A 24,927-nucleotide genomic window follows, 5' to 3' on the forward strand; every position below is an offset into this window, starting at 1 on the left:
CCTCCCCCCATATTTAAAAAATTGTTTCCTATGGTCGACCCCAGAAAGGACTTATGGCAGACAGTCCCCAAGGTCGAGGGAGCGGTTTCCACTTTAAACAAACGCACCACTATACCCATAGAGGATAGTTGTGCTTTCAAAGATCCTATGGATAAAAAATTAGAAGGTTTGCTTAAAAAGATGTTTGTTCAGCAGGGTTACCTTCTACAACCAATTTCATGCGTTGTCCCTGTCGCTACAGCCGCATGTTTCTGGTTCGATGAGCTGATAAAGGCGGTCGATAGTGATTCTCCTCCTTATGAGGAGATTATGGACAGAATCAATGCTCTCAAATTGGCTAATTCTTTTACCCTAGACGCCACTTTGCAATTGGCTAGGTTAGCGGCTAAGAATTCTGGGTTTGCTATTGTGGCGCGCAGAGCGCTTTGGTTGAAATCTTGGTTGGCTGATGCGTCTTCCAAGAACAAGCTACTTAACATTCCTTTCAAGGGGAAAACGCTGTTTGGCCCTGACTTGAAAGAGATTATCTCTGATATCACTGGGGGTAAGGGCCACGCCCTTCCTCAGGATCGGCCTTTCAAGGCAAAAAATAAACCTAATTTTCGTCCCTTTCGTAGAAACGGACCAGCCCAAAGTGCTACGTCCTCTAAGCAAGAGGGTGTTACGGTTACCCTTAGTCTCGCTGAGAGATGGACCGCTTAGTAGCCTGGATTCCTATTGCTGAAGAGGGGAGAAACTGCTTTCCATAGTATTCTATATGAGTCTCGCAAATGTAGAATAATCCCCCTTAGCTGTAGTACAGCTAGGATACCCTTCTGCCCACAAAAACGAGTCAACGCTGCGATTGAGGGACAACCAAGAACTGAGGACTGGGATGCCCAGCCTGCTTTTTATTTAGGTTACATGCACACAGGGAACTCCCAGGGGGGGAAGCATAAAATCCCCCATCACACATTTAGACAAAGCCCTTGGACAGGCCACCGCAGATAACAAGTACACACAAGAAAACAATTGAGTCCTTCTTATCACCTAGCAGTGAATGCTTATCACAAACTTAATTACAGTACACAATATGCTAGGAAACCTGCCTCAGAAAATAGTTTTCTCAAAACTGAACAGAGTTAACCCTTTATGAAATGATACTTGTTACAGTTTTCTTGGAGCCCTTCTTAGGCGCTGGCTTGGCTGGTTCAGGCATTGCTGCTGGGAAATAAGTTTCTTCACAACAAAATAACTAATGCTTCTGTAACAGAGGGTAATACTTCTCAAGCCAAGCCAGCTTGGAGACCAATGCAAGGCTGGAACAAGGGAAAGCAGGCCAAGAAACCTGCCACTGCTACCAAGACAGCATGAAATGTTGGCCCCCGATCCGGGACCGGATCTGGTGGGGGGCAGACTCTCTCTCTTCGCTCAGGCTTGGGCAAGAGATGTTCTGGATCCTTGGGCGCTAGAAATAGTCTCCCAAGGTTATCTTCTGGAATTCAAGGGGCTTCCCCCAAGGGGGAGGTTCCACAGGTCTCAGTTGTCTTCAGACCATATAAAAAGACAGGCATTCTTACATTGTGTAGAAGACCTGTTAAAAATGGGAGTGATTCATCCTGTTCCATTAAGAGAACAAGGGATGGGGTTCTACTCCAATCTGTTCATAGTTCCCAAAAAAGAGGGAACGTTCAGACCAATCTTAGATCTCAAGATCTTAAACAAGTTTCTCAAGGTTCCATCGTTCAAGATGGAAACCATTCGAACTATTCTTCCTTCCATCCAGGAAGGTCAATTCATGACCACGGTGGATTTAAAGGATGCGTATCTACATATTCCTATCCACAAGGAACATCATCGGTTCCTAAGGTTCGCATTCCTGGACAAGCATTACCAGTTCGTGGCGCTTCCTTTCGGATTAGCCACTGCTCCAAGGATTTTCACAAAGGTACTAGGGTCCCTTCTAGCTGTGCTAAGACCAAGGGGCATTGCTGTAGTACCTTATTTGGACGACATTCTGATTCAAGCGTCGTCCCTTCCTCAAGCAAAGGCTCACACGGACATAGTCCTGGCCTTTCTCAGATCTCACGGATGGAAAGTGAACGTGGAAAAGAGTTCTCTATCTCCGTCAACAAGGGTTCCCTTCTTGGGAACAATAATAGACTCCTTAGAAATGAGGATATTTCTGACAGAGGCCAGAAAAACAAAGCTTCTAGACTCTTGTCGGATACTTCATTCCGTTCCTCTTCCTTCCATAGCTCAGTGCATGGAAGTGATCGGGTTGATGGTAGCGGCAATGGACATAGTTCCTTTTGCGCGCATTCATCTAAGACCATTACAACTGTGCATGCTCAGTCAGTGGAATGGGGATTATACAGACTTGTCTCCGAAGATACAAGTAAATCAGAGGACCAGAGACTCACTCCGTTGGTGGCTGTCCCTGGACAACCTGTCACAAGGGATGACATTCCGCAGACCAGAGTGGGTCATTGTCACGACCGACGCCAGTCTGATGGGCTGGGGCGCGGTCTGGGGATCCCTGAAAGCTCAGGGTCTTTGGTCTCGGGAAGAATCTCTTCTACCGATAAATATTCTGGAACTGAGAGCGATATTCAATGCTCTCAAGGCTTGGCCTCAGCTAGCGAGGGCCAAGTTCATACGGTTTCAATCAGACAACATGACAACTGTTGCGTACATCAACCATCAGGGGGGAACAAGGAGTTCCCTAGCGATGGAAGAAGTGACCAAAATCATTCTATGGGCGGAGTCTCACTCCTGCCACCTCTCCGCTATCCACATCCCAGGAGTGGAAAATTGGGAAGCGGATTTTCTGAGTCGTCAGACATTGCATCCGGGGGAGTGGGAACTCCATCCGGAAATCTTTGCCCAAGTCACTCAGCTGTGGGGCATTCCAGACATGGATCTGATGGCCTCTCGTCAGAACTTCAAAGTTCCTTGCTACGGGTCCAGATCCAGGGATCCCAAGGCGGCTCTAGTGGATGCACTAGTAGCACCTTGGACCTTCAAACTAGCTTATGTGTTCCCGCCGTTTCCTCTCATCCCCAGGCTGGTAGCCAGGATCAATCAGGAGAGGGCGTCGGTGATCTTGATAGCTCCTGCGTGGCCATGCAGGACTTGGTATGCAGATCTGGTGAATATGTCATCGGCTCCACCTTGGAAGCTACCTTTGAGACGAGACCTTCTTGTTCAGGGTCCGTTCGAACATCCGAACCTGGTTTCACTCCAGCTGACTGCTTGGAGATTGAACGCTTGATCTTATCGAAGCGAGGGTTCTCAGATTCTGTTATCGATACTCTTGTTCAGGCCAGAAAGCCTGTAACTAGAAAGATTTACCACAAAATTTGGAAAAAATATATCTGTTGGTGTGAATCTAAAGGATTCCCTTGGGACAAGGTTAAGATTCCTAAGATTCTATCCTTCCTTCAAGAAGGATTGGAAAAAGGATTATCTGCAAGTTCCCTGAAGGGACAGATTTCTGCCTTGTCTGTGTTACTTCACAAAAAGCTGGCAGCTGTGCCAGATGTTCAAGCCTTTGTTCAGGCTCTGGTTAGAATTAAGCCTGTTTACAAACCTTTGACTCCTCCTTGGAGTCTCAATTTAGTTCTTTCAGTTCTTCAGGGGGTTCCGTTTGAACCCTTACATTCCGTTGATATTAAGTTATTATCTTGGAAAGTTTTGTTTTTAGTTGCAATTTCTTCTGCTAGAAGAGTTTCAGAATTATCTGCTCTGCAGTGTTCTCCTCCTTATCTGGTGTTCCATGCAGATAAGGTGGTTTTACGTACTAAACCTGGTTTTCTTCCAAAAGTTGTTTCTAACAAAAACATTAACCAGGAGATTATCGTACCTTCTCTGTGTCCGAAACCAGTTTCAAAGAAGGAACGTTTGTTGCACAATTTGGATGTTGTTCGCGCTCTAAAATTCTATTTAGAAGCTACAAAGGATTTTAGACAAACATCTTCCTTGTTTGTTGTTTATTCCGGTAAAAGGAGAGGTCAAAAAGCAACTTCTACCTCTCTCTCTTTTTGGATTAAAAGCATCATCAGATTGGCTTACGAGACTGCCGGACGGCAGCCTCCCGAAAGAATCACAGCTCATTCCACTAGGGCTGTGGCTTCCACATGGGCCTTCAAGAACGAGGCTTCTGTTGATCAGATATGTAGGGCAGCGACTTGGTCTTCACTGCACACTTTTACCAAATTTTACAAGTTTGATACTTTTGCTTCTTCTGAGGCTATTTTTGGGAGAAAGGTTTTGCAAACCGTGGTGCCTTCCATTTAGGTGACCTGATTTGCTCCCTCCCTTCATCCGTGTCCTAAAGCTTTGGTATTGGTTCCCACAAGTAAGGATGACGCCGTGGACCGGACACACCTATGTTGGAGAAAACAGAATTTATGTTTACCTGATAAATTACTTTCTCCAACGGTGTGTCCGGTCCACGGCCCGCCCTGGTTTTTTTAATCAGGTCTGATAATTTATTTTCTTTAACTACAGTCACCACGGTACCATATGGTTTCTCCTATGCAAATATTCCTCCTTAACTTCGGTCGAATGACTGGGGTAGGCGGAGCCTAGGAGGGATCATGTGACCAGCTTTGCTGGGCTCTTTGCCATTTCCTGTTGGGGAAGAGAATATCCCACAAGTAAGGATGACGCCGTGGACCGGACACACCGTTGGAGAAAGTAATTTATCAGGTAAACATAAATTCTGTTTTTATTCGGCTTATAGCTCATCTTAAAAACTCATAATAAACAACATTTATGACAGATAGCGTTGCACCCTCTATTGCTTACGCGTTTCGGCGATAGCCGTAATCATAGCATGAGAGGTACACATACAAAACTTTCATTTAAAAGCCCCAATACCTTTTGATTGGTTAATTAAAACTTCTTTGAATTCTGGCTACTCGCTATCTGATAGGTTGTTGTTCTCTGACTATGTTTTACTCATTCAGGTGCTGAACAGGTGTGTGCTTACCCTATTAGAGGAAGGGGTGTGTTTGTGAATTCGGTTCTGAACATTTCTGTATTCACTCCTCACCTATATTAACTATGGGATGTTATTTTGAAATAAAACAAAATAAAATAAAATAAAACAAAACAAAATGAAGTGTGGCAAACTATCTTCTAACTTCCTACTACTATCTATATGTATACAGCAAGACAGTTACTAAGTTAAATTTAATGTTCACTGTTAAATAAGTCTAAATTTCATATTACTTTAACTTTCATTCATTCATATGTCTAGACCCATTTCAAATTGCGCTTCCAACTCGTAAATGTATGAGTTCAAAGAGACAGCTGCAAGTATAGTATTATAATATTTTCAACAAATACATTTATTATGTCTAATCTGCTATGTACATCCCGAATTGCTCTGCTGCAGGTTATCACTGATTGGGCATAATGTTCTGGAAGTGTACGTATAGTTAACCCTACCACAACTTCGAGCTCAACATATACCTTTTCCCTATAGTTAAGGTGATCAGTAGGCATTTGCCTTATCTTCGGTTTTGTCTCTATATATATATATGAATCTCTTTATTGTTTCAGGAGAGAGTGACAATCGTTAGAGTTAAAGAAACATGCAGGGACTCGTCTTACAAAGTTATCACTTAGTTATGCTTTGAATTTTAAATCTTAAATTTTTAGATTTTAAATTTTCAATATTAAGTTTTATATTTAACATTATGAATTATCATGTTGTGATGGTTTAACCTGGATGTATTTAGTTTCTACTATTTGACACATTTCATTATATACCGTATTTTACTTTTACTCTTGGTTTTCTGAGTTTAATGTTTGACATCTCAAATAGTTTAAATATTTTTAATATCTTAAATATTTTTTCTCACAATTAACCTTTCACTAAATATGACTTTTTTGTCCGATCATTCATAATATTTTCCTTTCTTAGCGGGACATTTTCTGCTTTTATTTAAAAACTATTTATACATATTTGAAGGACATTAGTCAACCTGTTTGTGTGTCACTTGACCCTCCATTACTATCTTTAAAGGATGTTTTGTGATTGGATATTTTGGATGTTTGAAATTTACTAAGTAAAAAAAGTCAGTTCAGCAGTCTAGTAATAGATCCAGTTGTTTATCACTGAAATTTTATTATATTTTATTTTATTTTGTTTTCGTTCTCATTGAACCTTTTTTGTCTAATTTGTCTGTTAAACTTTGCTAGACTTTATTCTTTTCAAGAGTTATCGATTGTAATTTCTAACTCTCATTTTTTCCTGTAGTGGGTATGTAAATAATATCAAAAGGAAAGATTATATATATCAATTCTTTTGTTTTCTTTTAGATTGATTTAATTCTGCCAACAGTTTATTAAATCAAATTCTGAGTTCAGACCCAGAGGTATTCTAGTTCTGAGCTTATGTATCCAGAATACCTCTCTTAGTGTTAGGTTCTTTTCTGTGTTCCAATTCCCTTTCTTTGGTTTTTCTATAATTGTCCATTTAAGTGAAGCTGGGTCACTGTTATGTTCCATCTTAAAATGTTGCACTAGTGGTGGTGTCAATGTTCCATTTTTAATATTAGTAACATGTTCCCTAATTCTCTCACGAACTTCTCTTGTCGTGAGTCCTACATATTGTAGGTTACAAAGTATGCATGTTAGTAAGTAGACCACCCCACTCTCTCTACAGTTCAGACATCTGTCATGGTTATATATTTGGCCTGTAACTGTACATTTGAAGATGTTACCTGGTTGTAAGTATTCACATGCCTTACAAGTGTGGTTACTACAATGAAATGTGCCCTTGTATGTTAACCATGAACTTTTGTTCACTTCTTTCTTTTTTAGCCTTGATGTTGCTATTTTTATGCCTATAGATTTTCCCTTTTTGTTTGGAAAACCTACATCCCTGTTTTACTGTGTTTAACAGTTTATCATCCGCCTGTAACATAGGTAGATGCTTTTGTATAATGTTACAAATTTGGTGAAACTGATTGCTGTACTTCGTTACAAAAGTAACTCTTTCATCTCTTACTCTACATTTGTTGTCACTTTTGGTCTTTAATAAATCACTTCTCTTGGTTTTTGAAACTAGATCTTTGGTCTCAGTTAATAATCTATTGGGATAGCCCCTGTGTTTCAATTTGTCTGTTAAGATTTGTGCATGCTTCTCAAATAGAGGTTCTGTGCTGCAATTTCTTTTCAATCTGGTGTACTGTCCTTTAGCTACAGAGCTGAAACCCCTTTTGGGATGGTTGCTTTTCGCATGTAATAGGGTATTACCACTTATTGGTTTCACATATACTTCTGTCTCTATCTGTTCTTTATCTGTACCCCTCAGTAATACATCTAAAAAGTGAATCTCATTTCTTGCCCATTCAAATGTGAAAGTTAAACCTACTTTATTAGTATTTAGCAGAGAAACAAACTCTTTAGCATTTTCACTAACACTAAGAGAGGTATTCTGGATACATAAGCTCAGAACTAGAATACCTCTGGGTCTGAACTCAGAATTTGATTTAACCTTTTAAAGCCGTTATGCCGTTCTATTCCGTCATAATTAGACTGGGCTTTAAAGCCGTTATGACGGAATGGAACGTCATAACTAACGGCTGTCCTGAAGCCTTCTGTGCTTCAGGGATTTAATCGCGGTCTGGAGGGCGTTCCTAGGATTGTAGGGACGCCCCCCAGATGCGATCCAATAATTGAAATCTCGCGATCGTATGCACGATCGCGTAGTTTCAATTTGTCTACATCGGAACAGTTGTTCCGATGTAGGCACTTTAACCCTGTCACGAAAGGGTTAATAAACTGTTGGCAGAATTAAATCAATCTAAAAGAAAACAAAAGAATTGATATATATAATCTTTCCTTTTGATATTATTTACATACCCACTACAGGAAAAAATGAGAGTTAGTAATTACAATCGATAACTCTTGAAAAGAATAAAGTCTAGCAAATTAGACAAAAAAGGTTCAATGAGAACGAAAACAAAATAAAATAAAATATAATAAAATTTCAGTGATAAACAACTGGATCTATTACTAGACTGCTGAACTGACTTTTTTAACTTAGTAAATTTCAAACATCCAAAATATCCAATCACAAAACATCCTTTAAAGCTTAACTAAGTGATAACTTTGTAAGACGAGTCCCTGCATGTTTCTTTAACTCTAACAATTGTCACTGAAACAATAAAGAGATTCATAAATATATATAGAGACAAAACCGAAGATAAGGCAAATGCCTACTGATCACCTTAACTATAGGGAAAAGGTATATGTTGAGCTCGAAGTTGTGGTAGGGTTAACTATACGTACACTTCCAGAACATTATGCCCAATCAGTGATAACCTGCAGCAGAGCAATTCGGGATGTACATAGCAGATTAGACATAATAAATGTATTTGTTGAAAATATTATAATACTATACTCGCAGCTGTCTCTTTGAACTCATACATTTACGAGTTGGAAGCGCAATTTGAAATGGGTCTAGACATATGAATGAATGAAAGTTAAAGTAATATGAAATTTAGACTTATTTAACAGTGAACATTAAATTTAACTTAGTAACTGTCTTGCTGTATACATATAGATAGTAGTAGGAAGTTAGAAGATAGTTTGCCACACTTCATTTTGTTTTGTTTTATTTTATTTTATTTTGTTTTGTTTTATTTCAAAATAACATCCCATAGTTAATATAGGTGAGGAGTGAATACAGAAATGTTCAGAACCGAATTCACAAACACACCCCTTCCTCTAATAGGGTAAGCACACACCTGTTCAGCACCTGAATGAGTAAAACATAGTCAGAGAACAACAACCTATCAGATAGCGAGTAGCCAGAATTCAAAGAAGTTTTAATTAACCAATCAAAAGGTATTGGGGCTTTTAAATGAAAGTTTTGTATGTGTACCTCTCATGCTATGATTACGGCTATCGCTGAAACGCGTAAGCAATAGAGGGTGCTACGCTATCTGTCATAAATGTTGTTTATTATGAGTTTTTAAGATGAGCTATAAGCCGAATAAAAGCTAAGTTTTATTTATAAATTTGCCTAGTTCTCTCTTCTTTGATCGCAAGATCATGATATGGGATAATGTAAATGCAGCCAGCAGAAGAAAAATACTCCCAGTGGGGTAAAGAAGAGATAAGGTAATAAAGTGTAAATTTTCCATTGTTCTCTACAAGTATTGGTCTTTAGTTTATGGACAGATAAAGAAGCATGTATATGTACACAATGTGATAAAGTAATCAGATCTGATTTATACGTACAAGCTCAACCCATTTTATTAGGTTGTGGCTTCATAACACAAAATCAACCAGTTCTTATACACAAATAAAGGAAAAACAATTTTACAGTTTACTGTCCCTTTAAGATCTGAATGTGGAAGAAAGCGGCCACTCGCAGCATTTGGCTCTTTTCAGAGCAAGATTATTCTTGTGAAAGTGTGACACACTAAGATCTGGGTTTGCACTTTCACAAGAAGAAATCCTGCTCCAAAAAGAGCTGAATGCCACAAGTGGCCGCTTCTTCCGCATTAAGATCTTAAAAAAGGATCCGTATGCTCATGTTTATTATCTTCTGTCTGGCTCATTTCTGCAGATTATTAGGCACTGGCTGTATGATTAGGTGAGAACTTGTATTCTTTCCTGGACATGTCCCTATGTTTTGCCTTTTTCCTGTGCTGATTTTCAGATTCAATAATGATTGCCACGCCATTCTATGGAGGGATAACACAGAGCATCTTCCTCTACAGTGGTATCAAGCTGGTGTATGTGCATTTAGAGAGCAAGGTAAGTGAAGTGTTTACTGACAGAATGGAATACCAAAGATATATCAGAGCAAATACACAATCACATAAGCAACAATAATAGATATGTCTCACAATATATAATCTGAAATTAGAATAGTTACAAATGAATCCCTGTACTAAAACACTTAAAGTGTGAAGTGCACAGTACCACTAATATACATGAAATAAAATAGATATAAATGGTAATTTTTAAGACTACAAATATGTTAAAATCAAATCAACAGACCATATAACGCAACAAAAATGATAATAAATTTGATGCAAGCTGGGATGTGATAAAAATAATTATCATCACTTTGTAAAATAAAATCCCAAAGGATATAGTATTATCTCAAACACAACTATCAACAATCCAATCCAAAAGTTAGTGATGTTTCCTGTTAAACTTGAAATTATCATTTTTCGCTAGGGTTTGGTCTTCTTGAAAGTCTTCCTTTAATTTTCTGAAAATTTGATGCGTTAGCTGGTCCTGAAGACTAGAACTGAAACCCCACCACTTATGCCCTAGAGTAGATGTCTCAGCTTAATTTCGAGTAGGATATTAATTAGTTCAGATAAGATGTTAAAGGCTAAAACAGCCTTTTTACTGCACCTTTTGCACATTTCCAGCATACTATTAATGTCCATGTCCATTTAAGGCTAGAGGAAAATAGATTTCTCCTTCAACTGTACTTATAGATTTCTTATAGTAAGGATAATCCAGCTGGTGGTGAATATTAAATTCATTAGGGGTAAAATATATTTATAGCAAAAAAATATCTATAGTTATAAAGGCAACTATTGTTAACATTGACATATGGAGAAAACCATTTTCCTTTAAAGGGACATGAAACCCACATTTTTTCTTTCATGATTTAGAAAGAGAATGCATTTTTAAACATCTTTCTAATTTACTTCTATTATCTAATTTGTTTTATTCTCTTGATATTCTGTGCTGAAAAGCATATCTAGATATGCTTAGTAGCTGCTGATTGGTTGCTGCACATAGAAGCCTCATGTGATTGGCTCACCCATGTGCATTGCTTTTTTTTCTCAAATAAGGATATCTAAAAAATGAAGCAAAATAAACAATAGAAGTAAATTGTAACGTTGTTTAAATTTGTATGTTCTATCTGAATCATGAAAGAAAGATTTTGGGTTTAGTGGCCCTTTAAGTTCCTGGGTGTCAGGAATGAAATTAATATTGCCTCTATAATAAAAATAGGTATTTATTATTGTAAAAGAAAAGTTCATAGTGTTAAAAAAACTAAGTTCAGTAGGCTTTTTTTTTTTTTTTTAACTCCTCTACTCTACGTTATGATGGTAGGAATTACAGTTTTTTTTAAAAAAAAAAATCCTCTGCAGCTTTAACCCCTTCCCTACGGGGACTTTCAGAGAAAACCGTGCCCAAAATACCGGAGAATTTGTAGCATTTTTGCTATTTTTTGCTATCACTCCATTTAAACAGAAATAAAGCCTTGTTTTTTTTTTATTTACCTGTCAAAACTATATATATATATATATATATATATATATATATATTTAAGTAGACAACCCAAGGTATTGATCTAGGCCCATTTGGTATATTTCATACCACCATTTCACCGCCAGATGGGATCAAATTTAAAAAAAAAGTTGTTTTTTCACAACTTTGGGTTTCTCATATTTACATACTGCTTGTGCAATCATGGCACAAATGGTTGTAAAAGTTTCTCTGGGATCCCCCTTGTTCAGAAATAGCAGACATATATGGCTTTGCCATTGCTTTTTGGTAAATAGAAGGTCGCTGATTGCAGCTGTGCACCACACTTCTATTATTCCCAGCAGTGAAGGGGTTAATTAGGTAGCTTAAAAGGTTAATTTAAACTTTAGTGTAGAGATTACCCTCCCAGCTGACACTTCCCAACCCCTGATCCCTCCCAAACAGCTCTCTTCCCTCCCCCACCCCCACTGGTCACCCCCATCTTAGGTACTAGCAGACAGTCTGCCAGTATGAAAATATAAGTTTTTTTTTGTTTTTTTTAAATAAAATATTTATTTCTTTTTCTTTTTACAAGATACGATGAGTCCACGGATTTCATCCTTACTTATGGGATATCGCCTCCTGGTCAGCAGGAGGAGGCAAAGAGCACCACAGCAGAGCTGTATATATAGCCCCTCCCTTACCTCCCACTCCAGTCATTCTCTTTGCCTGTGTTAGTGATAGGAAGAGGTAAAGTGAGGTGTTAGTTTAGATTCTTCGATCAAGAGTTTATTATTTTTTAAATGGTGCCAAAGTGTACTATTTTTCTATAGGGTGTAGCCGTATTCCTTGTCAGCCTCTAGAGTAGAGCTACAAGTGGCTTTAAGGCAATGGGAACTGGTGGGGTTTTAGCCTCACTGTGCCTCCCATACTTGTGCTGCCCTTCTATTGATGGTCTTAGAGAGTTATAACTAAGGCCCTTCTGTCTTCACAGGACCCCAGGAGAAAGAGAAGGACCTCTTGATACTGTAAGACGTTCATGCTGTTGCTCAGCATGGAGGTAAGTGCAGTCTCTTATTTCTGGGGCTGTGCAGCATATCTCAGAATTGGCTGTACTCTCCTTTCTGTTGGGGACTATGGGCTCTAGTAAGGGCTTCCCTTTGACAGTGTGTGGGTTATCATTGTATAATAAAAGGGGAATGTGAACCGACACGTTAATATGTTTATCTAAGGACCTTCTGGCTTTTGACACGGCTACGAGTATAAATAGCCTTGAAACGCTGGGATTGGTTTATTGAGGGGTACGCTGGAACTTGTGTCTGTCTGTTTACAGATTATATGTATGATGCTGGGAGTAGTACCGGAGTCGGGTATAATGGACTCCGGTGCGTGGCAGTGTTTAACTTTTTTTGCCGGAATGTGTTGTTCGCCGCCCACAAAGGGCGGGTCTTAGTTGTCGCACGCCTAGCCGCGCAGTTGTTAGATAACGGTGATCTGATCGGCAGCAAGGTACTTTATGGCTCCTAAGTCCGCTTGTCTCTGTGATATCAAAAGCGGTCTTAGGCACGCCGCTCTCAAGGGGACAGTCTTGGTCACGTGGACCAGTTATCTGGAGTGCATGTATTTTTCTTTTTACTAAAGACAGTGACACTTGCAGAGGGTGTGTGTTGTATAGAGCGAATGTTTCAATAAACGTGCATTTACCTCTCTGTTTATTTGCTTTTATCACGTATTGGCCTTTGCAACAAGTTTGTTTTTTATAGGCACAGTGCACTCTTTTTTTGTTATCATATTAGGCTGGTTATCAGTTATAATTAGCAGTACCACGACCAAGCTAGCTTTTGCTTATTGTTATCATGGAGGACATTGAACACAGTACCTGTTCTATGTGTTTAGATGCTATTGTGGAACCCCGTGTTACTTTTTGTCCCTCATGCATTGAGAGGACATTACAGTTTAGAGAGCAGATTTTCTTTAATAAAAGTATATCTGAGGATGTTTCTCAGCCTGATGAGATTCAGAGTATGCCGCAACTTTCTCCCCATGCGTCACTGCCTTTAACACCCGCTCAGGCGACGCCATGTTCTTCAACTGCGTCTGCTGCATTCACCCTGCAGGATATTGCTGCAGTTATGTCATCTACTCTTTCAGAGGCGTTATCTGCTTTGCCAGTGCTACAAGGCAAACGCAGTAGGAGAGAAGCCCATGTGGTCCATGCGACTTCTGATGCATTGATGGCGATCTCCGATGTACCCTCCCAGGGCACTGAGTTGGGGGTATTGAGGCTCTGTCTGAGGGGGAACTTTCTGACTCAGGAAGTGCATTGCCCCCAACAGTTTCGGACGTGATGTCTTTCAGGTTTAAGCTTGAACACCTCCGCCTGTTACTCCGGGAGGTTTTGGTGACTCTGGACGACTGTGATTCTATTGTGGTCCCTCCAGAGAAATTGAGTAAGATGGACAGATATTTAGAGGTCCCTTCTTATTCTGACGTTTTCCCTGTTCCTAAGAGAACTTCGGAAATTATTGCTAAGGAATGGGAGAGACGGGGTATTCCGTTCTCCCCTTCTCCTGTTTTCAAGAAAATGTACCCTATAGCTGACACCGTTCGAGATTCTTGGCAGACGATCCCTAAGGTGGAGGGAGCTATTTCCACCCTGGCTAAGCGTACTACTATTCCTATCGAGGATAGTTGTGCTTTTAAAGACCCTATGGATAAGAAGTTGGAGGGTCTCCTCAAAAAGATCTATGTTCATCAGGGGTTTCTATTGCAACCGGCGGCCTGCATTGTTACAGTCACAACTGCGGCTGCTTTTTGGTTTGATGCCCTAGAAGAGTCTCTTAGGACTGAGACTTCTTTGGAAGAAATACAGGATAGAACTAAGGCTCTTAAGTTGGCTAATTCTTTTATTACGGATGCTTCCTTTCAGATCACCAAATTGGCGGCTAGGAGTACAGGATTCTCCATCTTAGCACGCAGAGTCTTATGGTTAAAATGTTGGTCTGCGGATGTGTCATCTAAGTTTGGGCCTGACTTGAAGGAGATTATTTCTGACATCACGGGAGGTAAGGGTCACCTCCTCCCTCAGGATAAGACGTCCAAACAAAGGGGGCGACAGAGTAATTTTCGTTGCTTTCAAAATTTCAAGGGAGTCCCCTCTTCCTCTTCCGCTAAACAGGAAGGGAATTATTCACAAGCCAAATCCACCTGGAGACCCAACCAGTCTTGGAACAAGGGTAAACAATCCAAGAAGCCAGCTGCTGTTCCCAAGACAGCATGAAGGGTCGGCCCCCGATCCGGGACCGGATCTAGTAGGGGGCAGACTTTCTCACTTTGTCCAGGCTTGGATAAGAGACGTTCAGGATCCCTGGACACTAGAAATTGTGTCTCAGGGATATCAGTTGGAGTTAAAAAATTCCTTCCCCAGATGAAGGTTTCTTCTTTCACGATTATCTGTAAACCAGATAAAAAGAGAGGCGTTCTTACGCTGTGTAAGAGATCTCTCATCCATGGGAGTAATATGTCCCGTTCCAATACAGGAACAGGGACAAGGGTTTTATTCAAATCTCTTTGTAGTTCCCAAAAAAGAGGGAACGTTCCGACCTATTTTAAACCTCAAGAGTCTAAGCAAGTTTCTCAGAGTTCCATCCTTCAAGATGGAAACTATTCGTACCATTCTTCCATTGATCCAGGAGGGTCAATTTATGACTACCGTGGATCTAAAGGATGCATATCTTCATGTTCCTATCCACAGAGATCATCACAAGTTTCTAAGGTTTGCCTTTCTGAACAAACATTTTCAGTTTGTGGCCCTTCCTTTCGGTCTGGCCACGGCGCCCAGGATTTTCACAAAGGTTCTGGGGTCTCTGCTGGCGGTTCTAAGACCGCGGGACATTGCAGTGGAGCCTTATCTGGACAATCTTCTGATCCAGGCGTCGTCTTATCAACTGGCAAATCTCATACCGACATTGTTCTGTCCTTTCTGAGGACTCATGGGTGGAAGGTAAATCTGGAAAAGAGTTCGCTACTTCCACAAACAAGGGTTCCTTTCTTGGGAACTCTAATCGACTCTCTGTCCATGAAGATCTTTTTGACGGACGCCAGAAAGTTAAAGATTCTGCATACCTGCCGATCCCTTCAGTCCAATCCTCGGCCGTCAGTGGCTCAGTGCATGGGGGCCATTGGATTGATGGTAGCGGCAATGGACATCATTCTGTTTGCTCGTTTTTATCTCAGACCCCTACAACTGAGCATGCTCAGACAATGGAATGGAGATTATGCAAATTTGTCTCCTCCAAATAGATATGGTGGTTGTCGCCGGATCATCTGTCCCAAGGGACGTGCTTCCGCAGACCCTCATGGGTGATAGTGACAACGGACGCCAGCCTGATAGGATGGGGAGCAGTCTGGAACTCCCTGAAGGCTCAGGGTGTGTGGACTCGATCGGAGTCTCTACTTCCCATCAATATTCTGGAGTTGAGAGCAATATTCAATGCGCTTCAGGCTTGGCCTCAGTTGGCTTCGGCCAAATTCATCAGATTCCAGTCTGACAACATCACGACTGTAGCTTACATCAATCATCAGGGAGGAACAAGGAGTTCCTTAGCGATAACAAAAGTAGCCAAGATAATTCAGTGGGCGGAGGCTCAGTCTTGTTATCTGTCTGCAATCTACATCCCAGGAGTGGAAAACTGAGAAGCGGATTTTCTGAGCAGGCAGAATTTTCATCCGGGGGAATGGGAACTCCATCCGGAGGTATTTGCCGACCTGATTCTCAAGTGGGGCAGGCCGGAGTTGATCTTATGGCATCTCGTCAGAATGCCAAGCTTCCGAGATACGGGTCCAGGTCCAGGGAACCCCAGGCCGAACTGATAGATGGCTTGGCAGTGCCTTGGTCGTTCAGCCTAGCTTATGTGTTCCCTCCATTTGCTCTCCTTCCCCGGGTGATTGCTCGAGTCAAACAGGAGAGGGCATTGGTGATCCTCATCGCTCCTGCGTGGCCTCGCAGGACTTGGTATGCCGATCTGGTGGACATGTCATCTCAGCCACCGTGGAAGCTTCCCTTGAGGAAAGACCTTCTCATTCAGGGACCCTTCCATCATCCGAATCTAGTTTCTCTGCAGCTAACTTCTTGGAGATTGAACGCTTAATTTTATCTAAGCGTGGGTTCTCTGATTCGGTCATTGATACTTTGATTCAGGCACGTAAGCCTGTTACTAGAAAGATTTACCATAAGATATGGTGTAAATATCTTTATTGGTGCGAATCCAAGGGCTACTCATGGAGTAGGGTTAGGATTCCCAGGATTTTGTCTTTTCTCCAAGAAGGATTGGAGAAAGGGTTGTCGGCAAGTTCCTTAAAGGGACAGATTTCTGCTTTGTCTATTTTGTTACACAAACGTCTGGCAGATGTTCCGGATGTTCAATCCTTTTGTCAGGCTCTGACTAGAATCAGGCCTGTGTTTAGACCAATTGCTCCTCCTTGGAGTTTGAATTTAGTTCTTAATGTTCTTCAAGGGGTTCCGTTTGAGCCTATGCATTCCATAGATATTAAGTTATTATCTTGGAAAGTTTTATTTTTGGTTGCTATTTCTTCTGCTCGCAGAGTTTCTGAGCTTTCGGCATTACAATGTGATTCTCCGTATCTTATTTTTCATTCCGATAAGGTAGTGTTGCGTACCAAACCTGGTTTTCTTCCTAAGGTTGTTTCTAACAAAAATATTAATCAGGAAATTGTTGTTCCTTCATTGTGTCCTAATCATTCTTCTAAGAAGGAGCGTCTGTTACCTAATTTGGACGTAGTCCGTGCCTTGAAGTTCTACTTACAGGCGACTAAGGATTTTCGTCAATCATCTTCATTATTTGTTGTTTTTTCTGGGAAACATAGGGGTCAGAAAGCTACTGTTCCCTCTCTTTCTTTTTGGCTGAAGAGTATCATCCGTTTTGCATATGAGACTGCTGGACAGCAGCCTCCTGAACGAATTACGGCTCATTCCACTAGGGCTGTGGCTTCCTCATGGGCATTTAAAAATTATGCTTCTGTTGAACAGATTTGCAAGGCTGCAACTTGGTCGTCTCTTCACACTTTTTCCAAATTTTACAAATTTGATACTTTTGCCTCGTCCGAGGCTGTTTTTGGGAGAAAAGTTCTTCAAGCAGTGGTGCCTTCCGTTTAGGTTCCCTGTCTTGTCCCTCCCTTTCAGGATGAAATCCGTGGACTCATCGTATCTTGTAAAAGAAAAGGAAATTTATGCTTACCTGATAAATTTATTTCTTTTACGATACGATGAGTCCACGGCCCACCCTGTTTTTCTAAGACAGGTCTTTATTTTTGTTAAACTTCAGTCACCTCTGCACCTTGGCTTTTCCTTTCTCTTCCTAACTTTGGTCGAATGACTGGAGTGAGAGGGAAGGGAGGAGCTGTATATACAGCTCTGCTGTGGTGCTCTTTGCCTCCTCCTGCTGACCAAGAGGCGATATCCCATAAGTAAGAATGAAATCCGTGGACTCATCGTATCATAAAAGAAATAAATTTATCAGGTAAGCATAAATTTCCTTTTTCATGTTTTGTGCAGTGTTGGATCCCCCCTTACCCCCAACCTCCTTGATCCCCCCCAAAACAGCTCTCTAAACCTCCCCCCTCTAACTGTTAGCCGCCATCTTAGAACTATAAACTGTTTTTTTTGGGGGGGGGGGGGTCTTTTTTTTTCTTTTTATCTTTATTTTATTATTTTCTGAAGCGTACTGTCCCCCCTCCCTCAATCATTAGGTTAGGGCTCCCCAAACCCCCAAAACCCTTTTATGTAGTGTAGCTGCCCCATCCTTCCCTGTCCCTTTATTTATTTTTTTCCGTAGTGTAGTGCCCTCCCACTCCCTCCCCCTCCACTGCTGGGCCGCCCAACCGCCTCCCGCCCACACCTCCCTCTGGCACCAACAGAAGATCGTCTGTCACTGTCTGTGACGATCACGCATCTGCCCTCATATGGAACCAGAGCATGGTTCGCTTCATGTGCGGCAGATGCCTGGAGCTTCAGGAACTCCAGCTCTCAGCTGCTGCAATTTAACAGCTGAGACTGCTGGAGCTTCCTAAAGCTAAGTGTATATATATAGATATACATCTTGCGGTACAATAGGCAAAGTACTGCGACATATACTGTATATACGTCTTGCGGTACGATAGGCAAAGTACTGCAAGACGTATATATACGTCTTATTGGGTGAAGGGGTTAAATAAATTGTTCTTCATGGTGAAATTGTATTAATCTTCTGCAGATCACATGTATAGAGAGGCTAAAAATGTTTAATGCCCTTAGAGAGATGCGACTGCACCTCACAGACGAGGCCCACAGAAGGCCGAAACGATCGTCTGGGGTTGTTGTTTCTCTTGTTCAGAGAAGAATTGCCTGGTATTTCGGTGCTGGATTGTCATTGGGCAGGGTCAGACTGATATGCTACAGGATATTTTTTCTCTGTGAAGGGGCATAGTGTGCTAAAAGAGTATGCACCCTGAGTGGCACCCTATAATAAAATGAACAGGCACGGAAGTTTTTCTAGCTTTAGTTCTGTCTCAGCTGAGTGCATCTCTCTCTCTTTTTATATTAATGCTGTGAAAGATCATCTCTATTATCTCTCTCTCTCTCTCTCTCAGATATCCCCTCCAGGAACCCGTCCCTTTCAGTTAACTGTGCAGAAACTGGAAAAGACTCTTCAATCAGCTAGAGCTGAGGTGAGAAATGCACATACACAGTCCACTACTGCAAATGCTCAACTTGCTATGCTATGCATCGACCATACTTACCCATGTGCTACGTGTCTGGGAATGCTACAGAACCCAACACCTGAGGGATCCTGCGTGTGATCAATACCCAGCCTTGTGCCTACTTCATGAGACTTTATGTAACTGTTTCTCCTATCATGTGGCACAAATACACCTTCATGTTACGCATATTCAATTTGTAACCTCCTTTGTTGGCCATGGGTAACTTGGCACAACATGTGCTGAGAACCTGGGTGGTAAGCTGGATTTGAGGGTTTTTTATTTTTTTTAATATATTTTTTTTTACCTTTTTTTGTTTTTTTTCAGATCCCCAAGACTTATACTGCTTTACAGGTTAGGCGATTACCTTTCCAACAGTGGGTCTTGGGGGTCTGTAGCTGCTTAGATGCCTGAGATACAGGCTTCTAAGCAGCATGCCCCATTTCCCTTTACTGTTTATTGTATTTTTTAAATAAAGTTGCGCGGTGACGTCATTGCACGTGACGTCACCACGCGAAACGTGAGGCCCCAGCGATGCCTGTCACTTTGCAGGCCAGATCGCTGGGTAGGAGCGAGTGGGAGCCCCCAGATCACCCTCAAGGTGGGAGAGTGCTAGCGATGGCTCTAAGCCGTCGTTAGCACCTGACTGAGACAATTTACGACGGCTCAGAGCCATCGTTAGCACTCAAGGAGTTATAGGACCAATAAAAATTACAAATTTAAACTTTCATGACTCAGACAGTGCATACAATTTTACACAACATTCCAATTTACATCCATTATCTAAATGTGCACAGTTCTTTTTATATGCAGACTTTCTGAGGCACCAGCTCCTACTGAGCATGTGCAAGATTCACGGAATATACGTATATGCATTTAGTGATTGTCCGATCACATGATGCAGTGGGAAGGAAAATAAAACTAACTTTGAAATTTGTCAGAAACAAATCTACTGCTCATACGAAAGTCAAACGAAGTGCTTTTGCATTGTCTATTTATTATGCATGTGTTGATTATGCTATTATACTGTATTTAGTGGTCATTTAAGCAGCCTTGTGCCACCTGCCTATGTAACATATTCAGCTGGCATTTGTGGGGCACATACCAAGTCCATTTTTTTCTGGGTACGATTTGGGCATCCTGGTATTAGCGGTGCACAACCCATATTCTACTTGGTACCACCTTCATGTTACACACAGGCAGCCCACACCCTGAATAGAGCACATCATTAGACCAGTGCCTACTGCTTAACATAGATAAATTGAGCCAGGTGGAATATTTTTTTCTCCCAAAAATACCTTTATTGTAGGTAAACATTGCAATAACAATAAAACAGATAAAGGACATCACAGGAATACATTACAATTCGCAATTATGTGTGCGGTAGACATGTTATTCTGTAGTATTCCACTCAACATCTTGTAAGGTAGAGATATTGCAACATACCTGTATGTTTCAAGTGATTATTAAAGGGATACTAACCCCTCATTTTTTCTTTCATGATTCAGATAGAGCATGCAATTTTAAGCAACTTTCTAATTTACTCCTATTATCAAATTTTCTTTGTTCTCATGTTATCTTGATTTGAAAAAGCAGTAATAAAAGTTTAGGAGCTGGACCATTTTTAGTTCAGCACCTTGGTAGAGCTGCTGATTGGTTTGCTACATTTAGCCACAAATTAGCAAGTGCTACCCATGTGCTGAACAAAAAATGGTCCGGCTCTAAAGCTTACAGTACTGCTTTTTCAAATCAAGATAGCATGAGAACAAAGAAAAATTGAGAATAGGAGTAAATTAGAAAGGTGCTTAAAATTTCATGCTCTATCTGAATCATGAAATAAAAAAAATTGGGTTTAGTATCCCTTTAAGTAGGTTAGGTATATGGTGAATGACACCATACCTAAATACACTAACATGACAGTATAATTTTAATACAGTAATAAACAACTAATTGTTCTCCTCCTCTCTCACTTTGCTTCATTAGTCCCTAGACTCGTCAGCGTAAAAGGGGGGAAAGAGAAAAAGTAAGGGTAGGGAGGCTAAAAGGAGGGGAAGAGGAGAGCAGGGAGGAGGGGGGTCTCTCTTCTGAAATCCAAGTCAGGGGCACCCTATTCCACTAACAGCCGGATGCCCTATCTAAGGTTGCCAGGTGGAATATTTATGATGCAGAGAGCTATATCCATAGAATAATTATATCTTTTAAAACACGTAGGAGTAAGGAATTTTTGCAGACCCCACCTTGTACCTGATACAGTAGTTCATGAGCCGTGCTCTTAAAAGCTTTTGATCTACAGTTTTAGGGGTGAATAAGACAGGAGCTGTTTCTTGGGATTTGGTAAAATAAATACAGGTGGGATGAACAGTCTTTCTTCTTATGTTTTACAGGGCAGCAGTATAAAAGCACTTATCCTATTAAACCCCCATAATCCCTTGGGAGATGTTTACTCGCTATCTGAAATGGTGGAATTCCTGGAGTTTGCAAAAAGGTAAAGATCTGATTGTCAGGGACACACTTTTCATGTCTGTTTACAATTGTTCCAAAGTTTTGGACCCTAACAGGAAAAGGGTAATTTAATTCATTATTAACTATTAATGCAGTTATTCATATTTGCCACACATGGAAATTGTCTGCATAAAACTTGCTGTAATGTTATACTACTTTTAATACCAGTCACAAAATAAGGTCATATCTTGTTTTATATGTCATCCCCACCAAGGTAAGTTATAAACTGTCTGTGTGTCTGTCTTTACTCTGTCTGGATGTGTTTTCTATACATGACATTTGTCTTATCCTTTGTTTCAGACACTCTTTGCACGTCATTGTGGATGAGATTTATATGCTGTCCGTGTTTGATGAGTCAACTACATACCAAAGCGTCCTGAGCCTTGACAAGTGAGAGCGTCTAATACAGAGCTGTTGCTCATTCTGAAATGGATATAAAATATAAACCATATAGCACACTCTTCAACACAGCGATACTTGTCATTTTAAACGAACATGAAACCCAAAATGTTTCTTTCATGATTTAGGTAGAACATACAATTTTAACAGCTTTCCAGTTTACTACTATTATCAAATTTGCTTCTTTCTCTTGGTATCATTTGGTAAAGAAGCAGCAATGCACTACTGGTTTCTAACTTAACACATGGGTGAGTCAATGACAATCAGCCTAATAATTATCTTAAAGGCGCATGAAACCCAAAAATGTTCTTTCATGATTTAGGTAGAACATACAATTGTAAGCATCTTTCAAATTTACTTCTATTATGTAATTTGTTTAATTCTCTTGGTATCATTTGTTGAAGGAGCAGCAATGCACTACTGGTTTCTAACTGAACACATGGGTGAGCCAATGACAATCAGTTTATATATGCAGCCACCAATCAGCAGCTAGAACCTAAGTTCTTTGCTACCTTTGAGCTTTTCTAGATAAACCTTTCAGCAAAGGATAACAAGAGAAGGAAGCAAGTTATATAATCAAAGTAAATTGGAAAGTTGTTTAAATTGTATGATCTTTCTAAATTATGAATGTCTAATTATGACTTTACTGTCACCCTTACACACACATGCACTCAGCTCCCTGTTACAGTTCTCTTTCAATTTGTGCTCTTTCCAGTATTGCATATTTCCTACCTAATCTATGTCCTCTTTGTCCCCTTAGACTTCCTGACCCTATGAGGACGCATGTCATGTGGGGAGTCAGCAAGGTGAATATACTCTAGTGGCTGCTGTTTTTAGAGGGGATTCTTATATGATTGGTGGTGTGTATGGGGGTTATGGGATTCTTCTATATTTTGTTGTATGGTAAGTGTGTTCTGATACATAAGATACTTTATTTGTGCATCTGTGGAGAGAGAGAGTCAGGGCACAATGTTGCTACTCACTGGAGTATTCAGCAACAAATAAGCTAAATGCATAGCTAAAGTCCTAAATATGAATACAGGAATATCTGTGCTACTTGGTACCACAGATCTCCTATAGGAGGCGCTAAAAGACAATGATAGATGTTACCCAAAAGTTAAATGTGCATCTCATGACACAATATACATAATGTAAAGATGTTAAAAGTATATAAAATATACAATATATAAATAAATATATGTATATACACACATGGTACTTAATCGTGACCAATATAAAAGATAAATGGAGAGAGTCCCACAAATGTCCCAAAAATCCGTATGAAGAGAAGGCAGCTCTCAGTCTTCACCCCAAGGACGATGTGACTTCTAAGAAGGATAACTGTAATAAAACAGAAACAGAGGCGCCACATGTGTAGATCAATAAAAACCACAGAATCCAAGCGAGGCAAGATACAGGGTACTCACAAACGTGAAGGCACTCTCTTGTGCCTGTTAGAAGCAGGCTGGTATTCTAGCAGCAAACCAGCTGGCTGTGCAAAGGAATCCCCTTCGTAGTATCCTGTAGTAATGGGTCTCCAGACAGCAACCCTTGCCTGGATTGCTTCCTGCGAGTTGGAGCTCGAAAATTTCCTCAGCTCACAACAGTAAGTGCTCTGTGAAAAGTTATCCTTCAGCTTCTGTCCAGTTTTACATCATCGCCTCGCTCGCGGACAGTAACCCAGAATGCCCTCGGGCAGCAGCGTGTACTCCACTCACTGAGTGAAGTACACGCTGCTGCCCGAGGGCATTTTGGGTTACTGTCCGCGAGCGAGGCGATGATGTAAAACTGGACAGAAGCTGAAGGATAACTTTTCACAGAGCACTTACTGTTGTGAGCTGAGGAAATTTTCGAGCTCCAACTCGCAGGAAGCAATCCAGGCAAGGGTTGCTGTCTGGAGACCCATTACTACAGGATACTACGAAGGGGATTCCTTTGCACAGCCAGCTGGTTTGCTGCTAGAATACCAGCCTGCTTCTAACAGGCACAAGAGAGTGCCTTCACGTTTGTGAGTACCGTGTATCTTGCCTTGCTTGGATTCTGTGGTTTTTATTGATCTACACATATGGCGCCTCTGTTTCTGTTTTTATTACAGTTATCCATCTTAATAGCTAAAGTCCTGCATTGGTTTGGAATACATTGGATCTCCTGAGCAGGTCACAGCTGATTATGCTCAACATTTTAATAGAAGTAATTTAAATGGTTGAGCACTAGAAGTAATTTAAATGGTCGTAAGTGTACCCCAACAATTTAATATAATCATATACCTTATAACTCTGGATATTTATAAAACTGTGCCTGCAAAGTATAATTAGGATAATATAATGTCAATCTCAAATTGTAACTGAAAATGCAATTTATTAACAATAAATCGGCAATAATAAAACAGCTATAATGGCAAACCATTGGATAGCACTTTTGATACGTCAAAATAATGGAGCAATTGTGATAATTCAATTAGCAAACCTACTTCTTATTGAAAGATAACAGAACAATAACTGCCAGACTCATATTACTTGGCTTGTGCCAAACCAAACATAGCGAAAGCATTTGGAATAATTTCATGAAAATGCCAAGCAAAACACCAAATAAACACAATATTAAAAGCAATAAATAAAAAAAGTGTTTGCATGAAGAAGATTGGCAAGTAGGAAGTGGAAATATCTGTTTTACGATATATGTGATGCATTTAAAAGTATATTAGAAAAATGACTACAGTATAAAACAATTTGAATAATTTGTAATATAAAATTTGAATAACTCTTATACAATTTAACAATACCATGGACCAGATTGCAAGTGGTGCGCTAACAGATACACGCAACCGAAAAGGGTTTTATCGCAGGTGTTTGTGGGCGTCAGGCTTAGCACTTGTATTACAAGTTGAAAGGGAACGCATGAACACAATCGTAATTTACACTAGAATGACTACAGCGTCCTCAGAGCTTAAGTTAACTGTTTCCTAAAGCAAGAAAGTGTCACAAAATACATTACAAAATACAGTTACTATGATAATAACAACATCTAATAACAATTATTAAAAAC

General features: G+C 40.4%; 1 protein-coding gene across 1 annotated transcript in view; it reads left to right on the plus strand.

Annotated features, from left to right (window-relative positions):
- The window catches only part of ACCS (1-aminocyclopropane-1-carboxylate synthase homolog (inactive)), a 162,631-nt gene that overhangs the window by 41,160 nt on the left and 96,544 nt on the right, over positions 1-24,927 (plus strand). Inside the window, exons 7-11 of the mRNA XM_053720233.1 lie at positions 9,668-9,765; positions 18,874-18,951; positions 21,366-21,466; positions 21,784-21,873; positions 22,643-22,688. Of these exons, the coding sequence (XP_053576208.1) occupies positions 9,668-9,765; positions 18,874-18,951; positions 21,366-21,466; positions 21,784-21,873; positions 22,643-22,688 (413 nt within the window). The remainder of the gene's footprint in view (positions 1-9,667; positions 9,766-18,873; positions 18,952-21,365; positions 21,467-21,783; positions 21,874-22,642; positions 22,689-24,927) is intronic.

The sequence above is a fragment of the Bombina bombina genome, chromosome 7 (genome assembly GCF_027579735.1).
Source record: "Bombina bombina isolate aBomBom1 chromosome 7, aBomBom1.pri, whole genome shotgun sequence".
NCBI lineage: Eukaryota > Metazoa > Chordata > Amphibia > Anura > Bombinatoridae > Bombina > Bombina bombina.